At 38.8% G+C, this 25607-nt stretch overlaps 1 protein-coding gene across 1 annotated transcript in view; it reads left to right on the forward strand.

Moving 5' to 3' along the window:
• Positions 1 to 25607, forward strand: part of ITGA9 (integrin subunit alpha 9) — a 496852-nt gene that overhangs the window by 407241 nt on the left and 64004 nt on the right. Inside the window, exons 20-23 of the mRNA XM_063452059.1 lie at positions 11499 to 11578; positions 18108 to 18197; positions 19262 to 19370; positions 24420 to 24527. Of these exons, the coding sequence (XP_063308129.1) occupies positions 11499 to 11578; positions 18108 to 18197; positions 19262 to 19370; positions 24420 to 24527 (387 nt within the window). The remainder of the gene's footprint in view (positions 1 to 11498; positions 11579 to 18107; positions 18198 to 19261; positions 19371 to 24419; positions 24528 to 25607) is intronic.

Genomic DNA, 25607 nt, shown 5'->3' on the forward strand with positions numbered 1-25607 from the left:
GATTTATATATCAAGACATTTGTCTTCAGAAACTGGAAATAGTTTGGTTTTTAATTCTCACACATTTTTTTTGTCATATTTTAATTGTATCTTGGAAAAAAACATTATGTGGCCTTTTTTGCACTCCTTTTATCATATTGGGAGACAATATTGCATTAAGTTACATTTTAACCATTGTCTATATTTTCAAAAACTTAAATTTAAAAGCTAATTGTGATGTTATTGTGTCCCTTTGTAACTGATTTATTTGCAAAATAAAAGTAATGAATTTGATTGTATAGAAAAAAAGTGCAATCATTCAGTGTACAAAAAACAGGGCTTTCTTGGATGACTTATGCAAGCAGCAGGAGAATGCAGCAGCTGTAGAAGTCATTATTTAGCACAGTTCTGAAGGTTTAGATAAAGGTCTCTCCACCTACAATTCATAGTCTTGCATTAATTATCACAAGGGATATTGGATTAAAGTTCTACATCAATGAATGTCAATTTGGCGTGCACTATGTGAGAAACACACTGTTTCTGAGTGCAGAATGATTAATGTTGTTTCCCTTTTACTGATATATTTATGTTTAGAAATATCTTTCTAATTTTAGGACAGACATTAGGATTTGTTACGATATCTTAGTCTGTTACAAGAGCACTTCAAAATAGCAAGAGTATGAGTCAGCATAATGGGGAGTATGGGAAGGGAAAGAGGTTTTCTTTTGTGAAAATTACCTGAACATTTATGTTCTTGACTAGCTAGTGTATCTCCACTATAATGACAGAAAAAATTTCCAACTGTGTAGGACATCATAGAATCTGCGTTTTCGATATTTACTAGAGGATATTGAAGTTCCCCAAGTATAAAACTAAACGTTTGTTTAGTTAGCATAGTTTGCCACGATAAAAATTTAAAAAGTGTCATCTCAAGATTAATGTGGGAGAACCCAGTATTTTCCTACCAGCAACTCTTACTTCTATTTACTTCCTGGTAAATGGGGAAATTAAAAAGACACAGGGTCTCCGGGACCCAGTTTTAATCAGAAGTACCCAGTGGTTTGTCCTTCTTCCCCTAGCATAGTCTATTTTATTATTGTTTCCATGCATTGCATACAGGATGGAGGAAGAAAGTGGATCCAGGGACCATCATTTTTAATTTATATTTCACTTGCTTTGCACAGGATGGAACTTGGTTAGTCACATTCTCTCAGGGTGACTTGCTGGGTCCCACAGCCGCCATGTGGCTGCAAATAGTAAAGATATTTTGCCTTTTTTTTCTGTAATTAAAGTGTGTATCTCCAACACAGCATCAGTGATTTCATGTGTTCATGGTGCCTGAAGTATGTATGTGCAGCGTATTGCGCTATGAAAGGTTGCAGATATGGAGATTAAACCTTCTGCTGCCGGAGCTATAACTCCACCTCCGGCAACATCACTGGAGCATCATTAACCAACAAGAACAAAAGTTCAGAGTGGCTAATTTGAATTCTGTGCAAAACTGGCATCTGACATCAGCACAAACCGCATGCTGGTGCCAGACCGCCATTGGTGGCATGCCCCCATTCCTCCCTTCAGCACATCCTCCCTGACATCCTTTAGGCTCCAGCTAGGCGAAGTGATATCACCATGGGAAGATAGGGCAGCAGTAATAACTTGGCCATGATGCTGGAGTAGAGGTAAGTTTTAGATTTGTTTTTTTGGGGGGGTGGGGGGTGGGCATATAGGAAGGGTTACTCTGACCAAAAACAGTGTTTTCTTAAAACAATTATATTTTGGTGAGAGTAACTCTTTAACCACTTTCACTATGTTTTCTTCTATTTAAATGCCTGGAAAAAAGTTACATTGAAACATTCACATGTTTCTGTCTCCAAACATTTCTTTATGTACACCCGAGTTCAAATTTGTCTTTGCGTGCCAACATGATTTCTCTTTGACCATATGTTTACCTTCTATGTCAGCTGAATACCATGGTATTCAGTATGTATTTTACATATTCTTCATGGATTTAATTTTGTATATGCACTATATAACCAAATATGTGGACACATTAATTATTTGCATTAATTAATATCAGGTGTATAAAATCATGTTCACAGCCATGCAATCTCCAAAAACAAATACTGGCAGTGCTGTAGATCTTTGTTTATTGAAACATTGTCATCTCTCCAAGAAGGCAGTTCATCAAATATCTGCATTGATACAGCTATTTTAAAGTATACACATCCAAGAGCAGCAACAGCTGTGGTTGGTCACAAAAATTCACAGAATTGGTTTGCCTGATGATAAAGTAATATGTTCAAATAAACTATCCTTACATTGAGGTTTGCATTGCCTATGGCAGCTCCAGTACTGTTTTCTGGTAGCGCAATGAATGGATTTCCATATCTAAACTGCTAGCCTATGTTTTATGGAGTGTTGAATAGTGATGTACCGAACTGTTCGCCGACGAATAGTTCCTGGCGAACATAGCGTGTTCGCGTTCACCACGGCGGGCGAACACATGCGCGGTTCGATCCGCCCCCTATTTGTCAACATTGAGTAAACTTTGACCCTGTGCCTCACAGTCAGCAGACACATTCCAGCCAATCAGCAGCAGACCCTCCCTTCCAAACCCTCCCACCTCCTGTACAGCATCCATTTTAGATTCATTCTGAAGCTGCATTCTTAGATAGAGGAGGGAAAGTGAGCTGCTGCTCATTTGATAGGGAAATGTATAGCTAGGCTAGTGTATTCAGTGTCCACTACAGTCCTGAAGGACTCATCTGATCTCTGTTGTAAGGACAGCACCCCCAAAAGCCTTTTTAGGGCTAGAACATCAGTCTGCTTTTTTTCCCTGTGTAATCTAATTGCAGTTGCCTGCCTGCCAGCTTCTGTGTCAGGCTCACAATGGATACTGTGCCCACTTGCCCAGTGCCACCACTCATATCTGGTGTCACAATAGCTTGCATTTAAAAACTAATTTTTTTTCACTGTTATAGATTGAATAGCAGTTAGTTGTCTGCAAGCGTCTGTGTGTCAGGCCAACAGCGTGTACTCTGCAAACCGCTGCCAGTGCACAGTGCCACTCATATCTGGTGTCACAATAGCGTGCATTTAAAAACCCAAAAACTTTTTTTCACTGTAATAGATTGAATAGCAGTTAGTTGTCTTCAAGCGGGTGTCAGGCCTACAGCGGGTACTCTGCCAACCTCTGCCAGTGCATATTGCCACTCATATCTGGTGTCCCAATAGCGTGCATTTAAAACCCAAAAACTTTTTTCACTGTTATAGATTGAATAGCAGTTAGTTGTCTTCAAGCGGGTGTGTCAGGCGTACAGCGTGTACTCTGCCAACCTCTGCCAGTGCACATTGCCACTCATATCTGGTGTCACAATAGCGTGCATTTAAAACCAAAAAAATGTTTTCACTGTTATAGATTGAATAGCAGTTGGTTGTCTTCAAGCGGGTGTCAGGCCTACAGCGTGTACTCTGCCAACCTCTGCCAGTGCATATTGCCACTCATATCTGGTGTCACAATAGCGTGCATTTAAAACCCAATAACTTTTTTCACTGTTATAGATTGAATAGCAGTTACTTGTCTTCAAGCGGGTGTGTCAGGCCTACAGCGTGTACTCTGCCAACCTCTGCCAGTGCACATTGCCACTCATATCTGGTGTCACAATAGCGTGCATTTAAAACCAAAAAACTTTTTTCACGGTTATAGATTGAATAGCAGTTACTTGTCTTCAAGTGGGTGTGTCAGGCCTACAGCGTGTACTCTGCCAACCTCAGCCAGTGCATATTGCCACTCATATTTGTTGTCACAATAGCGTGCATTTAAAACTAAAAAACTTTTTTCACTGTTATAGATTGAATAGCAGATACTTGTCTTCAAGCGGGTGGATCAGGCCATAGATGAGCGTGAAGAGGAAGAGTTGTGGTCCCATCACCACCAGAAACAGCCTTATCAGCATCGCTTGCTGGACCTGCGGCAACGCTGGAAGAGGATTGTGAGGAAGAGGAGTCAGAGGAGGAAGGTGGCTTTGAGGAGGAGAAGGAAGACCAACCACAACAGGCATCCCAGGGTGCTCGTTTTCACCTATCTGGTATCCGTGGTGTTGTACCTGGCTGGGGGGGAAGAACATACCTTCATTGAGATCACTGAGGAGGAGGAACGGGAAATGAGTAGACGGCATCCAACCTTGTGCAAATGGGGTCTTTCATGCTGTTGTGCATGTTGAGGGACCCTCGTATAAAAAGGCTGAAGGAGAACGACCTGTACTGGGTGTCCATGCTACTAGACCCCCGGTATAAGCAGAAAGTGGCTGAAATGTTACCAAATTATAACAAGTCGGAAAGGATGCAGCATTTGCAAAATAAATTAAAAAGTATGCTTTACACAGCGTATAAGGGTGATGTCACAGCACAACGGGAATCTAACAGGGGAAGAGGTGAAAGTAATCCTCCTCCTCCCACGACCACGCCGGCAAGGACAGGACACTTTACAGACGTGTTGTTGATGGAGGACATGCAGAGCTTTTTAAGTTCTACGCATCACCACAGCCCTTCGGGATCCACCCTCAGAGAACGACTCGACCGACAGGTAGCAGACTACCTCGCCTTAACTGCAGATATCGACATTCTGAGGAGCGATGAACCCCTTGACTACTGGGTGTGCAGGCTTGACCTGTGGCCTGAGCTATCCCAATTTGCGATAGAACTTCTGGCCTGCCCCGCTTCAAGTGTCCTGTCAGAAAGGACCTTCAGTGCAGCAGGAGGTATTGTCACTGAGAAGAGAAGTCGCCTAGGTCAATAAAGTCTAGATTACCTCACCTTTATTAAGATGAATGAGGGATGGATCCCGAAGGGACTGACAGTGGGCGATACATTCGACTAAAAAAGGCCTGATGAGATGAGCTGCCTTGGGCTAAAAATGGTGACCCTATGTAGGAGGAACAGTCCCTATTCTGCTCTGTGTCAGTGTGTATCAGGGTCCCTGAGGACAGGTGTCAATCCATATCTGCCAAGTGACCCTATGTAGGGGGAACAGTCCCTATTCTGCTCTGTGTCAGTGTGTATCAGGGTCTCTGAGGACAGGTGTCAATCCATATCTGCCAAGTGACCCTATGTAGGGGGAACAGTCCCTATTCTGCTCTGTGTCAGTGTGTATCAGGGTCTCTGAGGACAGGTGTCAATCCATATCTGCCAAGTGACCCTATGTAGGAGGAACAGTCCCTATTCTGCTCTGTGTCAGTGTGTATCAGGGTCCCTGAGGACAGGTGTCAATCCATATCTGCCAAGTGACCCTATGTAGGGGGAACAGTCCCTATTCTACTCTGTGTCAGTGTGTATTAGGGTCTCTGAGGACAGTTGTCAATCCATATCTGTCAAGTGACCCTATGTAGGGGGAACAGTCCCTATTCTGCTCTGTGTCAGTGTGTATCAGGGTCCCTGAGGACAGGTTTCAATCCATATCTGCCAAGTGACCCTATGTAGGGACAGTCCCTTGTCTGCTCTGTGTCAGTGTGTATCAGGGTCTCTGAGGACAGGTGTCAATCCATATCTGCCAAGTGACCCTATGTAGGGGGGACAGTCCCTATTCTGCTATGTGTCAGTGTGTATCAGGGTCTCTGAGGACAGGTGTCAATCCATATCTGCCAAGTGACCCTATGTAGGGGGAACAGTCCCTATTCTGCTCTGTGTCAGTATGTATCAGGGATCCTTAGGATAGGTGTCAATCCATATCTGCCAAGTGACCCTATGTAGGGGGAACAGTCCCTATTCTGCTCTGTGTCAGTGTGTATGAGGGTCCTTGAGGACAGGTGTCAATCCATATCTGCCAAGTGACCCTATGTAGGGGGAACAGTCCCTATTCTGCTCTGTGTCAGTGTGTATCAGGGTCTCTGAGGACAGGTGTCAATCCATATGTCAAGGTGTCAATCCATATGTCAAGGTATCAATATGTCGTATGTCAGGTGTCAATCCATATCCATTGTGATTTAGAAATGTTGGGTGATTTATGCCCTTTATGGATTAAAACCAGACTCTGCATCAACTGTGTAATTTTCCATGGGAGTTTTGCCATGGATCCCCCTCCTGCATGCCACAGTCCAGGTGTTAGTCCCTTTGAAACAACTTTTCCATCACTATTGTGGCCAGAAAGAGTCCCTGTGGGTTTTAAAATTCGCCTGCCCATTGAAGTCTAAGGCGGTTTGCCTGGTTTCGCCGGTTCGCGAACATTTGCGGAAGTTTGTGTTCGCCATTCGCGAACCGAAAATTTTATGTTCGCGACATCACTAGTGTTGAATCTATATATATATCTTAAAATTTAAAGTTGTACATTACTAGCCCTGCTTTAAAAGTTACTTGCATTCCAAGTGACGGTAGTCACCATCACTGGGAGCAGAAGGGCACTTTACAAAGTTTCCTAAATTGCTCCTATATCTGTGCCTTATAGGTGCAGGGTGTTTATAATGTGTTTGTGTATTGTTAATTGTTTTGTGTGTTCTCCTGTCCTGCAAATGCCTGTTACCAACTAAGTGGGTTTGGCTATGGAGCCTGTAGAGTGCCCTGTTTTGTTGTTTTTGTATTTTCTTAAGTTTGTCACAGCAAGCTTGATGTAATAAGCGTATGGGCTAGTACCAAGTAAAAATAAAGCTGTGTGTGTTAGTTTCTGTGTAGATTTTTAGGAATCCCAGTAACAGAGTCTTTGGACCTGTTAGCTGGCTGCACGATCTCTCTAGCCCCGGGATAAATCAAGGGAGCTAGGCCTGAGAGCTCCAAGTGCCTTTGCAGGTAGAAGTGGATACCTGCCTGGAAGAAGAGCTGCAGCGGAATAGGCAGAGGGGACGATATCTGCCTGGAAGAAGGGCTGCAGCAGATTAGGCAAAGATGACTATACCTGCCTGGAAGAAGAGCTGGTGCCTGGCCGGGTGGAAAGCTCCAAAGAGACCCCAGTCAAGCCTCAGCCACTGGGATTAAAGCGCTCCAGGCTCCCTCCCAAATGATTTGGAAGCGGATTGGGCAGAGGTCAGCGTACGGGAGCTACATCACACTCTACAAGCCTGGATTGTCCTTGTCACACTAACTGAGAGAGAGAGATTGTGTGTGTGTGTGTGAGAGAGAGAAATGGCAGGATTCTGTTATCAGAAATGAAATTGACTCTAGTAATAGAATAGTTATTCCAATGAAATCTATGGAGAACAACAAGCGCTGTGAGATATTCATTAAGGTAAAAGGCCCTGGTAGTTTTGAATTTACAATTTGAGTAAAGCACTTTAAGTGGCTTTGTCAATATCTTTTTTTTTTGTTTGTGTATGATATTTCCTGTTGTGTTATAGTTTAATGTATAAATAACAAATTAAAACAATATTGATTGGTCTTTGTATCACACATATAGAACCTCTCAGTTTAGTTTCTTGTAATGATTATGCAACAAAAACTGTAGGTTAGAAGAAACGTGCTAACATGTTGATTCCCATATGTTATTTTGGTTGTAAAAATAAAAGCTGTGTTTAATAGCCGATTATTATATTTTGCCTGCTGTTTTACAGGTAGTAATTTGCAGTAAAACACCCTTCGTCTCTTTATGAAGCCATAAAATGTCTGGGGCCCTTTACATTAGCATGTTGGGAAGATTTTAACTTCCTGTTCTTTTTGCAATGTTTTGCTATGACTCACAAGAAGTAGAACCCCAAGAGGGACATGGAGTGCTTGTTTTAAGAAAATTGAATCTGTATTTTAGTGAATATTTTTTTTACAGAACATTTTTTTTTTTTTTTTTTTTTTACTGGAGTGCGATCACACCTCTATAGAACTATTGATATTTAAAAAAAAATTTGCAATCCTTCTTCCTCAATTTCTTTAACCTTAAAGATTTGTATCATAGGATGCAAGTTAAAAGGGCAAGCATGTTCTGCTGGGCAAAGGGCATCCACTGTGTGACATTTTTAGAAATAATTTAAGTTATTGGTTCCTAATGCCTAAAGGGTCATTTGTGGGTTTTTATAGAGAGCAGAAATATTGTGCAGTCACATTGCTCTCATTGTATAAGGCCAAATACTGGAGCAGAACTTTAAGAATGCCAGTCCCCACTTAAGGTTTCATTTATTTGATGACGTTCTTTCTTTTATAGAGTGTGTAGAGCTGTAAATGTGTGTGTTTTTATTAGGAATTCAGCTCCTGTCACAAGGATAATGTTTAATATGCTACTAGGCATACATTATAAAATTCTACTAGGCATACATTTCCACTTAGGAATCTGTCAATTTTAACCTTGGTCTATTAGGCGTATTTCTACGCTCTGCCACTGGTGTGTTGTGTTGGCAGGTTCATAAACTTCATGGCAGTATTGTTAAGACACTCCCGGCATAAAGGAGTGAAACCGCTGCTTAGTAGAGCTTCCCCTTTTCTGAATTGCAGGCACGGCTGTTTTAGAACTCCAAACTCCCGAACGGAACCAGGGGAATGCGCCTATCTCCCGGACAGCATACTCAATAATAATCCAAACTCCCGAACTGTATCCCCACAAACTGCTGCTAACAGACGAATCAATATAGCATCCAAGCGACTTACGTTCCCAGCAGTCAGTCTCTATCCGTGTATAGTAAATCCCCCCCAAACACGAGACCAAGCTCCGTAGTTGAGGGTAAAACAAGAACTGCTTTAATGAGGGCTACCTGCCCGGTATTTATGCAGGTCTCCCACCTGGTGGACACTCCCCTAGGAGACCAGATGGAAGACTGAGACATATATTGGACAGTAGCCAATAGCAGTGGCTCAGGTGTAAACACTCCCCTTTACATGAGTAAATCCCGCCTCTCTATCCTGGAGATAATTGGGAAGGAATATATTAATCTCCAGGGATAGAGGTAAATCGACATTTTATTCATATGCAGAAAGATAAGTCCTGCGCTCACTCCCATCACTGGGTGGCTGCAAATGACTACAGTACACATCAGCCCAATACATAGTAAAAACCAAAGAAAAACAAGTTACCTGCGCTCTTTCCTTAATCCCTATGTATTATTAAACAAATTGAGGTTTTTTAGTTACCTCCAATGGCCATGAGAGGATGAGCCCACCTGCCAACGTCAAGGCAGACCCCCCTAGGTGGGTCCTAACTCTAACCATTCACCTTGCTTCCTTGAGCCTCTGGCAAAAATCTCTACTGAGACAGAAAGGGGTATTTTTTATATACACCCTTATACATTATTAACCCTTAATAGGGAACACATGCGATGGGCGGCTGCATTGTAACAAGGCTGAGTAATACAAAAAATGGATACAAATGCAGAAAGATAAGTCCTGCGCTCACTCCCATCACTGGGTGGCTTCAAATGACTACAGTACACAGTGTATCTTCTGAAACACACGAACAGGGGCATACGGACAGGCAATTATACGAAAAAGGGTCAAACAGAAGAACCAGCAATCTCAGTCTATACAGATGGATCTGTCACAAGTATCATACTGGAGTTTCTGCAGCGCACCTAGAGCTGACATTGTATTCCACATGCAGGGATTGATAAGGCCACAAAAACTTAACATTTAGTCATGGATAAATGAAGCAAATCACAATTAGCGTTATTCCCTATAGTGAGAGCTGCCAGGAATTCCAAGTGAATTTCTTCAATATTCACCATGTTGTGTGCTATCAGTGGTAAATGAGAAAATTAAGCCTGTTGCTATTTATTACTTTAACACTTATATTTTATAATAATGCAAAAGTTTTCTTTGCCTTGTTATCCCCTTAAATAGGGACTGTCACTTCCCAGAATTTCAAATATTATGTTTTCTTATTCATATGTTTAACTAATATGTATTTTGAGGTGTAAAAATCCAATTTATAAAGCCACACCTCTTTATCCTATTACTGGGTGTCTGTCTCCATCTTGGCTAACTGGTTAATTATGGGACCTAGTGAACAAGATTTTATTCTAAATGGATAAGGGAGCTCCTTGGATTAAGGGAGTTTCTTGGGGTCAAACATGTTCTTTTTTATTTTTCTTAATGTGTTTTGCCATCTCAACTTCACTGAAGCATTACTTTCCATGGTGGCGACAATACATTGTATGCCATTAGAGAATCTTTTTTTAAATCTGAGACACATCTACTGAATGGATAATAGAATGTCTATCCAGCCATATACTATTTTATTGTTGATGCAGTCCGGATATAACACCAGGAAAATGAAATTTTACCCTCACAATATCAGACGGCAAATGTAACTAATTGCTGTGCAGCATTGTTTTTGTCCCATATTTTCCATGAACTTTCAGAACTTTGCCAATACCAAGGGGGCTTTGGCCCCCATATATTACTCCACTTCCTAAATTAACGGTCTAGTCCTCCTTACTAGGTTACTTTTGTTTATGGTGCATTTTCCGACATTTTGAAGTCAGAAAATACAGCATTTTCAGACAATTATTTATCTATTTGAATATCTGTGTACCTGAAAAAAATGTAGTCTGGCGTGATTTGAGGCATTGCGTTCTTCTACGAAGAAACGAATGATGAATAGGGTAGATCCAATAATTCACATAGCTATATGCAAACCATTGAAAAAGACCCCATTCATTGCCTACCTCAAAGCTGCAAAGTAGGGGGTAACCCAGAGAAAATACACAGAAAAGGAGACCCTTGAAACAAGGGGATCCTGAGAAGCAACTTTGGACACGGAAAAGGCACTTGAATGCCCGGTAACAGGAAAGAGAGAGAGAGTAATAGGAGAATGAACAGGTGAGAGATAATGAATCATAACCTGTACCCCCAACTTGCTTGATATATCATACTAGTACAAAATAATAGTAAAACTAGATGAATAGCCCCGCACGAGGGCTATAGAGCCAGATAAAGAGCTAGTGATTACACACAATGTATTATTTTTCTTATGTTTGTCTCACACCTTTAGGTAGCACTTTATAGTTTTTTATTAGGTGACTTTTCGGTTTGCCAACGGTAGCAGGCATTTAGTGTGTTTGCCCTAGTTAAGGTGGTTGTATCCACATATTATACTAGGCAGCTATTGGAGAGATATTTTTGGGGGTTCTCTTGTTTGTTACTCCTCTATAGCCCTCGTGCGGGGCTATTCATCTAGTTTTACTATTATTTTGTACTAGTATGATATATCAAGCAAGTTGGGGGTACAGGTTATGATTCATTATCTCTCACCTGTTCATTCTCCTATTACTCTCTCTCTCTTTCCTGTTACCGGGCATTCAAGTGCCTTTTCCGTGTCCAAAGTTGCTTCTCAGGATCCCCTTGTTTCAAGGGTCTCCTATTGCGTTCTTCTAACCCATTGTTGAAACCTTATAGATACTCTATTTATATTGTGATATTTTAAAGTGGTGATTAATAAATTATTTGTGGTTTTATTATTTTTATATTTTCTTCCCCAGCAGTTTTGTGTGGGGTGGCAATATTTTCTTGTTTTAAATGTTTTACTTATTTCTTTGATAAGCTTTACATTTTAGGAAATTGATTACATATTTCCATATTTGTGATTATTTATGTACTCTCTTTCTTTCTAATTGCAGTATGCTTTTAGTGTGATATTTGATACTACCCCTTTGTCTGGAGAAGATGATGTCCTTCAGTTCCTGGTCACTGCACAAAGGTATGTAAATGTTTATTTCACTTAAAGCCTACTTGATAATTGCTATTTTAGCACAATTTTAGTCTCAAACATATTCACAAGGTTGTATATAATGTGTTGACCAAATGTTTAATTTAGTTAACTTTTTTGTGTTTAAAATAAATATTGATGTCTGCAAAGAAAACATCTCCAAATAGTGCCAATTATTAAAGGAAATTTTTACCCATCTATATATTTAATTACAATAATGTGTCATTACGTTTAGCTGTTTATTCATTAAAAAGTGAATGCTAAAACAGGTGGGACAGTCACCAATTTAGACAAAAAAAATTTTTTTGCCTACATCAGGGGGACCCAATAGGTAGAACCCCAGATGTTTTAAAACTACAGCACCCATGATGCTTTGTCATTCTAAAGGCATTCTAAAAACATGAAAAGCATCATGGGAGTTGTAGTTCTACCACATCTGGGGATCTACTTTTTTGGCACCCCTGGCCTACGTTTTGCATTTTAGTTTACTCCATTTCTCTGCTTAGTAAAATGCACCAATTTTTACTTGGCTCTTGTATAAAGCTGCAATTGAGCTACATGTCATGTGATCCTCAGTTTAAATTTGGTAAGCAAAATGATCTGAGAACTGCAATTCTTTAACAACTCTTATATTTAAATGTTTGCTCCAAACTTGACCCTATTACACATGTACAAATAATAAACCTAAATAAAAAAAAAAAAATAACATGACGTTATTTGGACCACACGACTAAACAGGTAATGCTGATGTCCATTCCTCAGACTTACACTGAGTTTATTATTATTAGTTACAATATGAACTCCCTGCACTTTCTAATATTTATCACTTTGAGGAAGTACACAGATTAACTTTAGGCAGAATTATGGGTTGCTACTAGAAAGGTGGAAATGCATAGTCAAAGTTTATCACTTAGAACATGGGCTTCTTGCATCTGCTAGATCATTGTGAGTATAATTTTGTCTTTGTTTTGAATAGTTAAGTTTTGCTACGGTAGGTTTTAGGCCTAGCTGTAGACATTAGGTCTAGATTCTATTAGATAGCTTATGTGTTGTAATTGGATAGCACCCACAGGCTAATGGAAGTATAACCATGACTCCGGTATGTAGTAGTTATAATACCTATACTGACCATGTAGCCCCTTCACTACTGAGCAATTTATGATTGTAAAAAAAATATTAGCGTAATGTTTATATGAAAGGGATGAATAGCTAGTATATAAACATGTCAAAACAGAAGTTTTGTGTATATATTGCTTGGCAGATAAATGTAAAAAATTAAATAGTGTAAATTTGCACAATCTTTATTTTTAATTTATTCGTTCAGTCTTTATAAAAATATTTGGGAAATAAAAAGCTTTAGACAGTTTAAAGTATCCTTTATGTTACAATATTTAACACAGGGTTTGAAATGTTAATATATATAATGTTCCTCATATACAGTAGATGTGACAAAATAGATCATTAGAAATAGTCCGATACCTTGCTTATTGGTATTTGTAAGAATCCTGAAGACATTATTAGCTTACTAAAAATGGCAAGAGATTGTAGAAAAAAATATTACTTTTGCGCATGATGCCCACATACAGAAACATGCAGTAAAATCATATTTCTAAAATAAAGGTATTTAAAACAATCATAATCTGTATCACTCTCATGACTAATGTAATGCTAACAGTGAAATGGTAGAGTCCCTTCACTCCTCCCTCACTGTAGGAATGGTATGACCTATTGAATTCCTTTACATTTTGAAAGCATGGGGCGGGCAGACATTTTCAGCAAAATTAAAGGCATTATTTTAGTGGCTAGTGGCTTCTGGCAAAAAAAACCCAAATTTGTTCCTCTACAAGCTGGTAATCATAACTAGACTATAAATGAGGGTGGGTGAGGTTTTATGAACTAGAGTTCACTCTTCTACGAAATTGAGGAAAATAAGTTTTTGGACTCAATTTAAGCAGTGCAATTGTTAAAAGGTGTTAAAATAATTTAACAGGTGGGATTGAATAGCTCAAGTGACTATACTTTTATTGTCTGCAGTTTTCCTAAAATGACTGAATAAAATCCTTAAGCAGATGTTTTTCCAAAGTTGGATCAATTGAGGAATGGATTATTCTTATCAGCTCCCTCTAAATTAACTCATATTTTCTTGCAAATCGTACTTAGGTAGAGTACATTCCAATACATATTTTTTCAGGAATGTCTCATAAACTGAGAAGAAATGTGATGGTTAAAGTATACTATATATACTATATAATAAGGACACTTTTCAACCAATTGAAGCAGCTAGAGAGAAATGGTTACTTTTATTTTGTGCTATGAAACGGAGTTCTGTAAAATCATCAAAAAGGGTAATCTTAAAAAGTGTATATTTTTATCCAATTGGTATTCCAGTGTGTGTCAAGACTAGTATTAATAAAGCTTTATTATGGCAGTCTTCCAATGAAGATGTGTTATGCAGGCTATTGTACCACACACATTTTTAAAATTCCATCTTTATTGATTAGATATTTATATTTACAGCACTTCTCCTGCTCCATGAATAATGTATACTAACATTGGTCTAATGTGCAATATGGAAATTAGATCTATTGCACATTTTTTCATTAACAAGGGAGCTATGGTGTAATCTGGAAACAGATCTATGATATGATATATCACAGTATGCTTCCAAGAATATTTATTTCATTAGTGTAAAATAGCAGGTCATCTCAATGAAAGACGGATGGAAAGTAATGTCATGTTGAGGTAACTAGCCTTCATATTAAAAAAAAAAATCTCTAATTGAAAACGTAACTCGTACATATTTTAACTTCAGTGCATTTTCCAAGTAGCATCAATGTAAAATATGAGTAACATGCAAATCAGTAACATGCTAAAGCTGTTAACATGAGAAGACAGCAAGTCTGTAGGTGTATCTGGGGACCGTAGTAAAATAATGTGTGGAATAGTATTGGTGCACATTTACTAGTTGATCTCTTATGTGCCATACAAACTGGCTCATCTTAAAAAAGGCTGACTTACAAGCATAACCCATTCTTTTAACTAAATACATTGGGTGGATTAATTTATACAAATATATACTTTTATAGGGTTACTCCAAGAACCATGACCACTACCACAGAGATTAACCTGTTTGCTGCCTGAGATGTAACTTAACCTCCGGCATTGTCATTATCCAGCCAAGAACAAAGTTCCAGGCTGGCTAATGACAATTCTGTGCAAAATTGACATCTGACTGCTGTGTGTGCTGGTGTGAGACAGCCAATGGCAGCACCCCCCAACCCCCACCTTCTGTGGCGGTCTATCTTTCCCTCAGTCTTTCCTCCCTAATGTCAAATGTCAAAGAAGGATTGGGCTGAATGAGAACTTGGCCTTGGTGAGAGATAGAAAGATACGTTTTAGCTTTTCTAAAAAAAACAATTGTTGGCATTTCAGGTTGCAGACCAACAAAGAAAAGGCTTACTACAACCAAAGCCAGTGTTTTATGAAAACACTGGCATTTGGTTGGGGTAACCCGCTAAGAACCATTTATGGATTTGGGACTGCTAAAATTTTAGTCTCCAGATACCCAATTTTGCAAATGTTTACTTTTAGAACAATAATCTACTTACTCCATGCAATAATTGCACTATAAAATCCAAGCAATTTCTGAAATCATAGACATTTGAGACATTTCTACAAGCAGAACTTATAAATTAATCTATTTTGAGGCATTTTTCTTTAGAAACATTAGTTGTGGAGAAGTGATGTTAAGCAAAACTGTGGGAAAAAAAAGGGCTTTTTAAATTTCCCCCCCTGATTTTCTCAATATTTTCTTCACTCGTCATATAGTGTTATATATAAAAAGCATGGTGCCAGAAGAGAACACGTGACCACATGACTAAGTAAATAAAATTGTCATATGCTTTATTACTTGGCATGCTCACCTTAAGGGGTTAAACCTTTCTTGTTCATTTTAATACCAAAGTCTGTGTTCCAGCACCAAATCTCCCTCTCTGCCCTTCCATTTTATCAAAATCAGGAAACTGCAAGCTCTTGCAGAATTGGCAGTGGCGCCACTTGGCTGAGATTGGTCAGTGGACGCTATCAGCCAATCAGTGGATCCCCATTCATAAAACTGTTTGAAAAGACATGCACTTTTTTAGCTGCAATTTTTTTTATTAGTAAGACATCTAAAAATTCCTTATATGTCAGAACAGCCAATGACCACACCCCCTGTCACACTCCTAAAATAAGTGACCCTTTTTGTTCATTTAAGATGTTGGGAGGTATATAAATATACAGTTTTACAGCCATAAAAATTAAAAATGGTAAATAGGAGGTAATCCAAGCACAAACCTGGTGATAAAATCAAACATCAAAGGAACACTATAGTGACCTAAATTACTTTAGCTAAATAAAGCAGTTTTAGTGTATTTATCATTCCCCTGCAATTTCACTGCTCAATTCACTGTCATTTAGGAGTTAAATCACTTTGTTTCTGTTTATGCAGCCCTAGCCACACCTCCCCTGGCTATGATTGACAGAGCCTGCATGAAAAAAAAAAAACTGGTTTCACTTTCAAACAGATGTAATTCATCTTAAATAATGGTATCTCAATCTCTAAATTGAACTTTAATCACATACATTAGTCTCTTGCAGGGTCTAGCAAGCTATTAACATAGCAGGGGATAAGAAAATCTCAATTAAACAGAACTTGCAATAAAGGAAGCCTAAATAGGGCTCTCTTTACAGGAAGTGTTTATGGAAGGCTGTGCAAGTCACATGCAGGGAGGTGTGACTAGGGTTCATAAACAAAGGGATTTAACTCCTAAATGGCAGAGGATTGAGCAGTGAGGCTGCAGGGGCATGTTCTATACACCAAAACTGCTTCATTAAGCTGAAGTTGTTCGGGTGACTATAGTGTCCCTTTAATTATATAGTAAACCCCACTTTGGGGAATATAGAAATGTCTATAGAAACTCTTTCATATTAATATTGTGATCTGTAATGGTCTTGTGATCTGTAATGGTATTCCTTTGTAGAGTGAGTGTCGGTGTGTGTGCATAGCATATAAACAGAATTAGTCTTGCTTCCTTCTACTTAGCAAATGTAATTTTTGGAATTCTTCTGGGCCACCAGCAACCTCTGCGCAATCACTAACTTTAGGTATTTGGCATAAGGTGAGAGATCATCACCTTAGCCATAATTCCTAAGTCTAGAATGGCTGTTGAAATGCACATTGCTGAAATAATATGTACAGAAATAATATGGAAACATGTCAAACATGCGTATTGGAAATGCCAAGTGCAATAGAAGTAAGAACAGAAAGGCATTACATGTGACTGAGGATATGGTATGCCCAATGTTACATAACAATGGGCAAATTACTCCATGAACATCTAACTGGAAGTTGGCATGTAGCAATCATTTCAAAATAATTTTCAACTACCTGATATCCTACAAACAGTTCCTCCTCAGTTATTCACCTTCATGAGTAATGCAACCTAGGTCAGTATAAGAAGTAGCACATACCCCAACAGCATTTTCCTGTCCACAGTAAATTAAATGTTGTGTGGTGATCTGAACGCACTTACTCATGCTTGGGCATCTTGAGATAAATGCAATATTAGTGAGTGTGTGTGACAATAGAAGCCTCACAGTATGCGTGTGCTTTTTTCCCCCAAAGAGCAATACACACCCTTTGCCTATGGAGCAAAATGTATTTACATGGCATTCTGTAGCTATGCCAGGACAGCCTAACATAAAATCTTATTTAAAAATATATATCTGGTTTTAAAAAATGCACAACCCATAAACAATTTTTTATCTATTGTGTTGTGCAAAAATGTGACAATGTATTATTATTATTTTTTTTAACTAGTCGGCTTTTATGTAAAAATAAAACAGACGATTCTGCAATTATTCAGATATTGTGTGGGCATACATAAAGGGAGACTATAGTCACCAAAACAACTTTAGCTTCACAAAGCAGTTTTTGTGTATAGATCATGCCTCTGAAGTATCAATGCTCAGTTATCTGCCATTTAGGAATTAAATCACTTTTGTTACTGTTTATCCTGCCCTAATCACACCCCCTCTGGCTGTGACTCACACAGCCGACATGAAAACAAAATGCTTTTACTTTCAATCAGATGTTAACTTACTTTAAAAGCTTTTATCTCCTGCTCTGTAAATGGAACTTTAACAGTGAAGGAGATAAGAAATTGTACATCAAACAGACGGTGTAATAAAGGAAGTATAAACATTAGATAAATCTTTACAGGAAGTGCTTAGGAAGACTGTGCAAGTCACATGCAGGGAGGTGTGTCTGTCTGTATCAACAAAGTTATTTAACTTCTTAATGGCAGAGAAGTGAGCAGTGAGACAGCAGATTCATGATCTATACACCAAAGCAGCTTCATTAACCTAAAGTTGTTTTGGTGACTATAGTGTCCCTTTAATATTTTGGAAGCTCTTTAATGACATTTCATAGCTGTTTATGTATAGATGTTTTATGATTTTTTTTTCTTTTCTCTCACAGCGGAAATATTGAGCGAGCTGAATCTTTGCACGATAACACCCTAAATCTGACTGTGAGTCTGATGCATGAAGTGGACACATCAATTACAGGGTAAATGACTAATTTGGAGCTAGAGGAAGAGTACAGTCCTTAACGCAGTGGAAAATCACATTCTTCTGTTGTTTTAAAAACTAGTTTTCCATTCAAGAGTTTTAATCTGATCTTCGTTTCCCAGGCTGTAAAAACAGGATAAATTGCTGTTATCTTGTATTGTCTGTCACCATATTTTTCCTATAATACATAAAAGATACTATAAATGATAGTTATGGTATTCTACGCTACAGCTAAAATTATTTTTAGATAATTTCGCCTTTCAGTAAAAAAACATTTTAATGAAAAATATACTGTCATCACTCAATGACATCAAACACTAGGTTAATATATTTAACAAAGTCCTCAAAGCTAATGTCAAAATAAGCACCACAACAACTTTTTTTAACATTTAGTTTGGAAATTATACCAAATATATATATATATATATATATATGTGTGTGTGTGTATATTGTATCAGAGCAATGAATAGAGCTTCAAAAATGTTGTGCTCACTTGTACCTTGTTTTTTGCTCTCCCCAAGTTAAAAAGTAATCCAGACGTAGACCCATTGCTCACGGAGCCTAGAGGGTACCAGCTATATCTCACAATGTGTTAGACAATGTCTAACAAGGCTGAAACGATCGTCTGGGGTTGCTGTGTCTCTTATTCAGAGAGAGCTGACCTGCATTTCAGACCTGGACTGCCCTTTTGCGTGGGATCAGTCTGATATGCAAATGGCCCTGATTCTTTTTGTAATGGCACAAAATGAGCTAAAACTAGCTTATGATCTGTGCGGGGACCCACTGATTGCAGGCTATTCGAGTTGTTGTCCATTCTTTGTACTCTTTTGCACCTTGTTTTTTGCACAACCATAAAAACCTATTTTCACCAAATATGATTTGAAGGTTATGCAAAGAAGGATTAAGATCCCACAGTGCCTTACACAGATTACCAGAGTGTCCCGCTTCATTCTTCACAGTAGTACTAATGGCTGGGTCCTTGATACTGAGTGTTTGAAACATTATTATCTGAGAAGTTTAGAAAGCTCAAGTAACTAACTTTTTTTAACAAATATTTTTCAGAGTTGTCTCTCCTTCCTCTTTTGTTTATGGGGAATCAGTAGATGCATCGCAGTTTATTCGGCTTGATGATCTAGAATGCCTCTTCCAGCCTTTGAACTTCACTTTTCAGGTATGAAAGTTTGGCTTTCATTCGTGTTTTTTTAATATTATTTTTGCATGAGGCTAACTTTGATCGCTTGTTCTTGTGACCATGTGATTGAAATTAAATGCTCATTTCTCCATCTGTTCATTAAATGAGCACTGCAAGCACTAGAACCACTACAGTCTAGTTGCATTGATCTCATCCACTTCGCTCCAGTAAGAGAAGGTAGATTGCTATATGGAGCAAAGCAGGACCTTGCAGAACTGCACTTATTGGCTCAGAGCCTCAGCTTCACGCTCGATCCTGCACTGGCCAGGCTTTAATCTACAGAGACATCCAGCTTCTCCGGTTGTAGAAGACTAGATGCAGGTTCCCAGGGGGACCCAGGTAAGTTGACAAACTGTGCTTAAATAGGCTGTAGTGGTTATAATGCTCGGAGTATTCCTTTACTGAAAATTAATGGTAGTTAACTCTAGATGTATCCAGTTTAATAACATCCCCAGTTTGTAAACGTCCTTGCCTAATGGCTTGATTCAATTAATTCCAGTAAAATCCTTAAAATAAGAGAATACGGGGTACTATAGTGTTTATTTCCCAACTGTAACAACCACAGGAATTTCTTCCCAGCACTGAAAAAAAATAACTTGTAGCAGTATTAATAGCAATTGCTCACTGCACATTACTAGAAACGTTTAAGAAAGCAAAGTGAATTGTTTTGGGAACTGTCGCGCATCCACAATTCTCACCATTTAGAAATGTATATCCTTGTGAAGTTAAGTGATTTTAAATATATGATCCTAGAGCAATGATCAGTTTAACAACATTGTGCTAGATTGTTAAAGATAATTCTTGTATATTATGCATTGTTTTTTTGTTTGTTTTTTTTGTTTGTTTGTTTGGTTTTTTTGTTATAGGCTTCACAAAATAGTGTAATAGTTTTCCTGAACTTTTTTTTTTTCTTAAAAGTCAGTGTTTACATTGAAAAGGCTGCAGGGACAGTCATTGGTTTAGTGATTTCTACCAATTGTCCCAAGTCACCAAATTAATTTGTCTTGTAACATGTCCACATTATTATTTGATACTGCTTGTAGGGGTTTACAACTGGAAAGGGTCTGGAGTGATTTTCCAACTATTAATGTGTACTGGACATTTCTATTTTTGAATTCTGAATTGAATGGTTGCAGAGCCAGAGTTTTTGCACCTTCAATGAGTTAGTACATATATATTAGTGGGTGCTGGTGACCCTTATTTTTGTACATCCTTTTTCAGAGGAGGGGGATATTCTTATAGATTACTGGTTCCCAAGACCTTAGCCCAATAATAAGAGGACCGTGTATGCCCAGTCCTCTTGTCTATATAATTAGTAGTTGTGCAAAACCCTTCCACCAGTTTCCTGGTCCTACATGGTTAATCTATACATTACCAGTGGCAAATGTTCTCAAAACTCCTAGATACCTGATTTTACGAATTTCACTGCACACTTGAAAAAAAAAATATTTACCTATCTTACATCTTAAATATTTGAGACAGTATATTAATAAATAAATAAATACATAAATACCAAAGGACAAAAAAAAACCAACAAATGACTAAATAATATTTTTTTACTTACCTGTATATGTGCTACTTAAAAGTCTTGTAGTTTATTTCTATTGAAACAAAAATAATAGTACCAAAACAAGTCACAATACATACATGAATAATATGAGAATTGTAATTAAAACCCTGCTGTCTGCTGTCTTGAAGTGAATTTACTTCACAATGATTCACAAGACATGCAAAGCAAAATTGTCAGTGTTCCCCCTAGGCAAGTCTCCCTCCCACAAGGAATGAGACACATATTCTGTTTGCTGTTATAATTAACTACTTTTGCTGCTTTGCTGTTTGCTGTTATAATTTTATAACTTTTGCTGTTTGTTTGAATGATGGGCAAACTTTGCACTCATGTTAGGAAAAAAACTATGCTGGAAGTGGTGATTTATGGTTTAAAAGCAGCCCATGCAAGCTATACTAGATATAAAAGAGAGGTTTTTCTGATTCCTATATGTAACTTATTTAACCCCTTAAGGACACATGCCATGTGTGACATGTCATGATTCCCTTTTATTCCAGAAGTTTGGTCATTAAGGGGTTAATAAAATAAGATAAGACGTTATTTCCGACAACTAGTAAATCAACCTGTATGTACCTCATGAAGATCGCTTATGGAAACACCAGAGGAATTTAAATTTGTCAATGTTGGCCTACTGTACAGTCACGGAAGTATGGACATAGGGAGATCTATTAAACATTTTTGTTTTCAGAAATTACGTTAATATTAGCAAGTAGATATATACTTCCTGCTTTATTCTTTTCCTCCTTATTCCCTTGTGTCTTTTTCAGGAGTTATGAGGTACTGATATATAGCATTCTGTCCACTTCACACGAGTAACATATTTTATTCTTTGATACCCTAGTACAGTAACCTTTGTAGACTCTCTGCTAACATGGATCGACAGACTACTAAAGTGAAAAGATAGCATTGGGGATTATACTGTATAAGGCAGCTTCTAGTCTGATTCTACAATAAATCTTTTTTTTACAAAAATAAAAAATGCGTTTCATGCATAGGTTGCTGTGAATGAATATGCCAAAAATATGCAAGATGAGCAATTTTGTGGAAAAGCAACCTTATGATTAGTTGAAACCACATGAAGTTATTACATGATGACTCACATGTATTCCTTAATAGGCTACTGTGTTATATATTAAAGGGACACTCTAAGCACTAAAACAACTTACGCACAATTAAGTAGTTTTGGTGTATAGATCATATTCCTCCAGTCTCACTGCTTAAGTATATGCCATTTAGGCAGAGCCATATTAAGGTTGCCCAGGACACTAGCCAGAATGCCAGAGTGGGATCCCATCCTAGGGCCCTAGGCAGTGCTTTGCGAGTATTATTATTATTATTATTATTATTATTATTATTATGATATTTATAGAGCGCCGTCAAATTCTGCAGCGCTTTACAATGGGTGGACAAACAGACATGTAGTTGTAACCAGACAAGTTTGACACACAGGTACAGAGGGGTTGAGGGCCCTGCTCAATGAGCTTACATGCTAGATGGAGTGGGGTAAAATGACACAAAAGGTAAGGATAGTATTAGACTAGTGACAGTTGCAGAAGAGGAATCAGTTGGGAGCTATTAACAGTTTAATTTTATGAAGAAGTGGGTTTTTAACAATTTTTGAAGGAGTGGAGACTGGGTGAGCATGTAATGGAGGAAGGAAGCGAGTTCCACAGGAACGGTGCAGCCCTCGAGAAATCTTGAAGGCGAGCATCAGAGGTGGGAGTACGGACAGAAGTAAGTCTTCAGCAGATCGTAAGGGCCTAGACGGGACATACTTGTGTATAAGGGTGGATAGATAGGTGGGAGCAGCATTATGTAGAGATTTGAAAGCAAGAACCAGAATTTTAAATTGAGCTCTATATTTTATAGGAAGCCAATGTAGGGACTGACAGAAGGGTGAGGCATGGGAGGTGCGGGTGGACAGGAAAATGAGCCTCGCCGCCGCATTCATGGACTGTAACGGCGCAAGTTGGGAGCACGTAAGACCACTGAGAAGCGGATTACAGTAGTCAAGGCGAGAAAAGACAGTGGAAGGGACCAACACCTTAGTCGCATCTGGCGTTAAGTAGGGGCGGATGCGCGCAATGTTTTTGAGATGGAAATGACAGGATTTGGCGATAGATTGAACATGAGGCTTGAAGGAGAGGTCAGAGTCAAAGAGAACACCTAGGCAGCGAGCCTGCGTGGTGGAGCTGATGGTAGCACCGTTGACTTGGAGGGAGACAGACACAGGAGTAACAACACTTGAGGGAGGAAAGACCAGAATTTCAGTTTTGGTCAAGTTTAGTTTAAGGAAGTGGGCAGCCATCCAGTTAGAAACAGCAGAGAGGCAGTCAGAGACACTAGTCAAGAGGGACGGGGAGAGATCAGTAGAGGACAGGTAGATTTGCGCGTCATCTGCATAGAAATGATATTGGAAGCCAAAGGAGCTAATGAGTTTACCAAGGGAGGCAGTATAGATGGAGAAAAGTAGGGGACCAAGGACTGAACCTTGGGGGCACCAACAGAGAGGAGTTGGGGAGAAGAAGCAGATCCAGAGAAAGTATTGCGTGTGTGTAGTGGCTGAGAATTGTGAGTGGCTAAGAGCTATGGAATGGAGGCTGGGTGTGCATGAATGTGCTGGTAGAGTTTTGTGTTTGTGGTGGTTTAATTTTGTGTGTGGAGAAATGCTTGAAGAAGTGCTTGTGTGTGTGTGTGTGTGTGTTTGGGGAGTGTTTTGTGTGTGGAGAAGTTTTTTCCCTTGTGGTCCAGTGGAGGTCATAAAACATAATATATAATAACATGTATGCATGGCCCACAGAGGGAGCCAACCGCCAGTGGTAATACAGCACACAACAAAATTAGCAGAAGCTTTGACATTGAATGCTAAAAGTAAAGACACAGTAGCGCTTGCTCCAAACACGTGAAACATTCCCACCACAGAGACCAATGAAACAGAAAAAAAAACAACAACAATGCAATATACACAAACTTGAACAAGGCAAAAAAAAATAGACAAAACCTCATGTGCAGTCTAAACTCTTGCTAATGTAATCATCAAGTGAGGTTAGAGGAAGGACCACTTGTTATCATTTCACAGTTAGGAGAGGTTCACAGTCCCCTCTTCTTGACTGGTGTTCTGTATCTAGATGGACCTTTACAGCTTAGTTTTGGAGATTGTTGTGTTTTTAATGTTTTGGAATGCTAGTACATCCTCAGTAATTATCGCTACTGATTTTCAGATTCCAGTTAACTTTTGTATCAATGGAAGAAAAGACAGGGTTTTACAGGGAAAACACCCTATACTATTAACAGAAGTTAACATATTCTGTATTAGTTCTAGGCACACATGGTACCATGCTAGTATTATCAGTAAGTGGACTGTCAAAAAAATGATAAATAAATACTAGTATGATTATTTAAAGTACTGCAAAGGGACTCTTTGCATGCTTACATTCATGTTTGCATTTGTTTCATTACAGGTTTACAATTCTGGACCAAGCACATTGCCTGGATCATTCGTTAATATCTGGTTTCCAAATACTCTTCCATCCAATGGAGCTGAAATATTCCATATACAAGATGTTGTGGTAAGTGTCTGATAACTAATAATTTAATGTTTCACATATTGCATTGTATATAACCAGCCAGTAACCAGTAATGTAAGGGCTTAGAAATATTTGTCTTGGCATTTTACTGGTTGTATTACTTCTAGCAGGCATTGAGAGTAATATTGGAGCACAGTGTTTTCTAGCACAGTCCAAAAACTGCAGTGGAGGTGGAGGTCTCAGTCGTGTTGTTGTTTTAGCAGTCTATAATATATTGCAGTATATGTTTTAAAGATTCACAGAAAGTGATGAATGGCTGTGAGAAATCAGACTGTGCAAGGAAACGTACACTGTACAAAAAAGGTTCTAAAAACACTATTTTTATTTATATTTATTTAAGTTGTACATCTATAGGAATATGTGATTCATTGTACACAAAGGGTAATGTCCTAGAGCCCCCTGTTCCATGAACAACAATGATTGTAGTGAAAGGCCAAATGCGAGCGATGTTTATTTACAACATTAGGGCATCACATAACGTTCAACTGACTGGCCATAGTAGAAATATAGTTTAGCCTGGGTGTTGATGCTGACTGATTAACTACACTTCTCAGACCACAAGAGGATGTATCTCAAACCTTATCCTCCACAACATCGGCACAAGCAGAGGCAAAATAACTACCAGGGATATCTTTGGCATCCTACCAAGGAACTGTGGCTGGGCGCAACAGTCCAGCCAGTGCCTTCTTCTCTGCCCTAATGAGCCACAAACAGTAGAGGGAAGGTTAAGACACTCCTGCCCATTAGGACTAATTAACCAAAACAAACCGACAAGCTCAAAGTTTAGGAGTAAACTAATATACTAGTGATTCCCAGGGCACGTTTGATTAAACAAACTGGTTGTAACGGATCGCCTGGCACCCCGACTGGGTACCTCCGTTAAAGGATGCTCCTAGCGTTTTCTGAGGACTCCAAGCACTCTGGCAGACACCACAATCACCGAATCTGAGAAGCATATAAATCTTCTCAAGCCTCTGAATGCTGTAGACAGTTGAATAGGAACCATTTGAATAGGTTTGCACTCCTAGCAGTCAAACTGAAACAGCATGCAATAAATCCTCC

This window comes from Pelobates fuscus, chromosome 4 (assembly GCF_036172605.1).
Source record: "Pelobates fuscus isolate aPelFus1 chromosome 4, aPelFus1.pri, whole genome shotgun sequence".
Lineage (NCBI taxonomy): Eukaryota > Metazoa > Chordata > Amphibia > Anura > Pelobatidae > Pelobates > Pelobates fuscus.